Raw genomic sequence first — 5,025 nt, 5'->3', positions numbered from 1 at the left:
TACTTTCTGTTCGTATATTCCGATTCATCAAAAATCTGTCATGATCAAACAATTTTATAATTATTTCGCATTAATTAAATTGTTGATTAAATTCAGTTGGTAATATTAAAAGACCAAATTTCAAAATCGAATCATACTAATTATTAAAATTATTAAATTAAATGACCCATAAGGTATTAATCATCTCATACAACATTACATGTCTTTAGAGTTTCTCCAACCAAACGAAATAATACGACTTTTGTGTTGAATCTCCCATATATTTATTTTAGCCCAACGTCAAAAGTAGCATCAAATTAGATATTGCTACAGTGCCCCACTACATACAATCACTATAGACAACGACTCTTTTTTTTTTGTTATTTGTACATTCTAATTTAAATTATACAATTTAGTTTATATAATCTAATTTTACATAATTTAAAAAAAAATTAAATTTATCCCATTTAAATTAATGTATTAATTAATTAATAGTATCTATAATAAAAGTATTATTACTATACAATAATTGACATGATTTAATAAAACAATACAATAGCATGAAAATGACACTATTTTTATGTTAATCCAACTTAAAATAGTGTTGTGGGCAGACATGGAGCCAAGTAGAGAACCCTCAATTATTTTTCTAATTAAAATTTACTTATAAATTCATTTAGATATATATTTTTTAAATATACTCTAATTTTGTAATAAATTAGCCTTTACAGCAATACTTTTTGAGAATTAGTACATCATTAATGTGAATTAAACAATTTAATTTATGAATTACTTATTATGACAAGTGATTAAAGATGTTACATGTGTTGTGTTATGACACTTTGCATTGAGCAATTTCATTTATGAATTACTTATTATCTTACTTTTTTTGATATGTTCTATTTAAGAGTATATAACATAAATGCTACTTAATCATGTCTTTAATTGCATATTTGTTCTTTATATTTATTTACCTTTAACAACAATTTATAATGATCACATTCACATATAAGGTAACAAAATATTTCCTTTTAAATTCTCACAATTATAAATAATAAATGGATAATTATAAATGAAAGCATATTTTTGAAAGTTAAAACATGAATAATAATACTATAAAAGAAACTCTATTTGGTTTTGCTCGAAGTTCCAATATTAAAAACAAATTAGAAGCTTTTTTATTTTTGATTTTTTAAAGAACATAAATAATAAGGAATTAGAGTAGTTGTCAACTTGCCATTGATAATTTGATTTGATTATTATTTTTTTGTTTTGACATTTCATGTATTTTGATACTTATTTTACACATATTGGAATTTTATATTAGGCTAATGGAGAAATATATAGAATATAATCCTAATGATAAATAATTGATTATACCAAAACATTATGCCTTTGCTAACTCAAAATCTTAAATTATAATAATAATTAAAAAAACTAAAAATTTATTTACTCCACCTTGTATTTCGCATTATAGCTATAAATGAGGGTCCTTATAACCATTGCCAAAAAAAGATAAAAGTTTAATAATGAAAAATCTTTCCCTACATAAAAAGAAATGTCTTAATGAATGAATGTTCTTTAATGTCACCCTTTTCAACACTATTTTTTTTTTAATAATTAGAGAAAAAAATACATATTTTTAATATTGTTTTGTAAGTTTTTTGATGCAATTTTATGCAAAGTAATGTTTCAATGTTCTATAAAATGTCAAGTATATTTGACAAAAAAATATTTTACAAAATAACAAAGAAACAAAATTTTTGCCAAATATTTTAATTAGGAGCTTTCAAAATTTAGTCGATTTAGTCCAATACGCAAAGTACAAATCATATTAAATTGAACATTTTAAAATATGTACTTGTACAGATACACTTTCAATATAAAAAATAACTCATCTTATACAATTCTTACTTATTTTAAAATGTTTTATTTTAAAAATTATAAATCTATATGAATATTAATATTTTAAATATTATAAAAAATTAGTATTTAAAAAGAAACATTTTAGCTCCAAATAAAATATTGTTGTAGTTTATGATTATGAGTTATTATTATTGGAAATTTCTATGGTGGGGCTTCAAAAAAGAGCCATACTGGTAGGATTCTTTTGTGTTATCAATCTGTGAATAGTTTTCAGCGTGATTTTGCTTTTATGATTGTGTATATTGTAGTTATTTAGAACATCCATCAAATATTTAGAAAATTTCGAATAATTTACAGTGCTGAAAACTTGTTTAAAAACAGTTTGTTGTAGGTGTGACTAATTTTTTTTTATGTACATAGAAAATAACATGTTTGAATCTAATTTTTGGCACTGTAAATTATTTAAAATTTTCTGAAAATTTACAAGATATTCTAAATAATTACAATATATATAATTATAAAAAAAATCGCATAAAAAATTATTCACTGATCGGAAATACACAAGAGCACACCCTACCAAGGAATACATTATTAGTTATGAGTAGTGGAACTCATTGTAATTGTAGTTTATGATTTATTGATTATAGAGTGTAAGATTGTCGAATTAAATTTCATATAACTATTCTATTTTAATATTTAAGTGATTTATTGTTTTGTTGATTAAAAATATACATAAATGATCAAAATTAATACATAATTTAATATATATTAAAAATATTAATTTTAAACCATTGTGCAAGTTGAATAGATTCAAATATGAAATTTTAGATGCAGATTAAATTAGTTTTGACAAAAAAATTGCAAATTAAATTGAATAAACACTCCAAATTCTTTTGAAAAAAAAAGCTAATAATAAACAGTATATTGGGAAAAAATAATAATAAAAAACTGAGAATTTGGACCGAATCTGAGGTGGCTAAAGTGGGCCCCCACGTACTCAAGCCCAGGATTTGACCAAAAACGGGGTTCGCCTACGGTCACGTCACTTTCCACGATCGAGCGCGAAGGCGTTTTGACTGCGTACGGGCAGCGGTCAGCACCGTTCGGGCAGCTTCTTTTCTCTATCTCTCTCTCTCTCTCTCTTACACTAACACACACTCTCTCTCTCTCTGTGCACGCCTCACTCGAAAAAGAGAAAATAATAATAATATTAATAATATTAATAAAAAAGAAGAAGAAGAGAGAGAGAGAGATTACAATCTCACAAACACACTCAGTCTCAGGGAGAAGAGAGAGAGAGAGAGTTTGGAAAAGGGAAAGTTTGGCGAAAAGGGTAGCAGAGAAAGAATGGGAAATGTTTGAAAATGGTTTCGTTTTCATGGGGTTTCTTTTGGGTGGGATGAGATCGAACTTTTTATTCTGATTTAGTTGATGTAAATTTGTTTTTTTTTTGTTTCTTGGAATAATATAAATGGGTGTTTAAATTGGGTTGGTTTGGTGAGAGTTGGGATTTCTCTGGGTTGAGATTTGGGAGGTAGGGTTTTTGGTGATTTGGATTGGTTAGGGGGAGTTGGTTGGGGGTGGGGGTAGGAGTTTTTTGTGATGTTGTGTTTGGGTGTGGCATACCATTTGGATCTAAGATTTTTGGTCACTTAGACAAAAAAAGCAAGGGGGAAATATGGAGAGGAAGCTTTGGTCTTCATTTTGCCTTTGGTTGATTTTGGTGGTTCATCCCTTATGGGTGATTATGGTATCTGCTAACATGGAAGGTGAGTATGCATGATTTTTCATTTTTATTTTTGGGATTTTTTTGTAGCTCTGATCTTTTTATTTATTAGTTTCCAGAAATGGGTTTTGGTTTTTTTGTTTCTTTGGTAATTCTTTTGGAGCATTATTGGTTACTTATGTGATAATGGGTGTTGACATACTTTTTTATTTTTGAATATTTTGGAAATGTTACTTGTTTATGATGCTTTTTTGTGTAAACGAAGTTGGTGGAATATTGATAAATTGGGTTGATCACCTTGGTGTTACACATTTATGGCTTGTAGTTGTGTTGTTTTAGTTTGCGAAGTTAATGGACACTTGGAAAATGTCTCTTGACTTGGTGTAACTTTTTTATTTCTCTTAAATGCCATTGTATTCCCCTGATGCAACCTTTTGAGTTGGTCGTACTTCTGTATACAGTAAGGATTCTATTAGACTTTCAGCTAATATGGTAGTTTAAGATCCTTTTTTCTACTCTTCGAAAAGACCTTGAGTCCATACGCTTGACTCTATATGTTATTCTACATGTTGATTCTACTTGTGATCACCCTTTTGTTTAGTGTGTCAATGGTTGCAAGATTCTTACACATGTTCTATGCCAGCCACCTTATATCAGGAAAAAGTGTTAAATCCCATATTTTTAAAGGCTCTCATTTATTTTCTTCAGGTTTCTGTGTATTCTAGTGTCATGTATATGGAATTTTCATGGGTGGTTAGTATCCCCAACAGTTTTGCTGTTTTCAGACTCTGACATGGTGTTTTCAAGTGTGCATTCTTTGCAGCAAGAACTTATTCTTATATACATTCACTTTGAAACAGGTGATGCCTTGCATAGTCTGAGGACCAACTTACAGGATCCCAACAACGTTCTGCAGAGTTGGGATCCCACCCTTGTAAACCCGTGTACATGGTTTCATGTCACGTGCAACAATGATAATAGTGTGATAAGGGTGTAAGTTTCCGCCATAGATAATCTCACCAAACCTGCTAAATTAATGAATTCGTTTAAGAAGATCTCGTGTACCTTTTGCTAAAGTTCAGTCTATGCAGTGATCTTGGAAATGCTGCTTTGTCTGGTCAACTTGTTCCACAGCTTGGCCTTCTCAAGAATCTACAATATTTGTAAGTGGTAGTATTACTTCAAAGCTCTTTTCGCTCTTTGTTTTATAATATCCCTTGCTTTTGCCCTTTGATCAGTGAACATTGGTCGCACCTTGGGCAATAAAACAGCCTATTGCATCTTGCACTGAAATAGGTCCTATTACATTTTTTCTTGCCTTTGAAATTCAATTGGCATAGTCTTACACCATTTTTACATCAATAATGGCGTTTTTAGAATTCCTAGTGAGAATGAATAGAATCAATAGCTGAAGCAGGTGTTACTCAACTGAATGTTGTGAATAAATTGCCATA

General features: G+C 28.9%; 1 protein-coding gene across 1 annotated transcript in view; it reads left to right on the top strand.

Moving 5' to 3' along the window:
• Positions 1-3,027: 3,027 nt before the first annotated feature.
• LOC133807275 (somatic embryogenesis receptor kinase 2) overlaps positions 3,028-5,025 on the top strand; it is a gene marked incomplete in the record, with an annotated part of 5,780 nt that continues 3,782 nt past the window's right edge. Inside the window, 3 exon segments of the mRNA XM_062245490.1 lie at positions 3,028-3,614; positions 4,432-4,564; positions 4,663-4,734. Coding sequence (XP_062101474.1) covers positions 3,524-3,614; positions 4,432-4,564; positions 4,663-4,734 — 296 coding nt within the window.

The sequence above is a fragment of the Humulus lupulus genome, chromosome X, assembly GCF_963169125.1.
Source record: "Humulus lupulus chromosome X, drHumLupu1.1, whole genome shotgun sequence".
NCBI lineage: Eukaryota > Viridiplantae > Streptophyta > Magnoliopsida > Rosales > Cannabaceae > Humulus > Humulus lupulus.
Note: the sequence above shows the minus strand (reverse complement) of the source record. Positions and strands in the feature narration are given on the sequence as shown.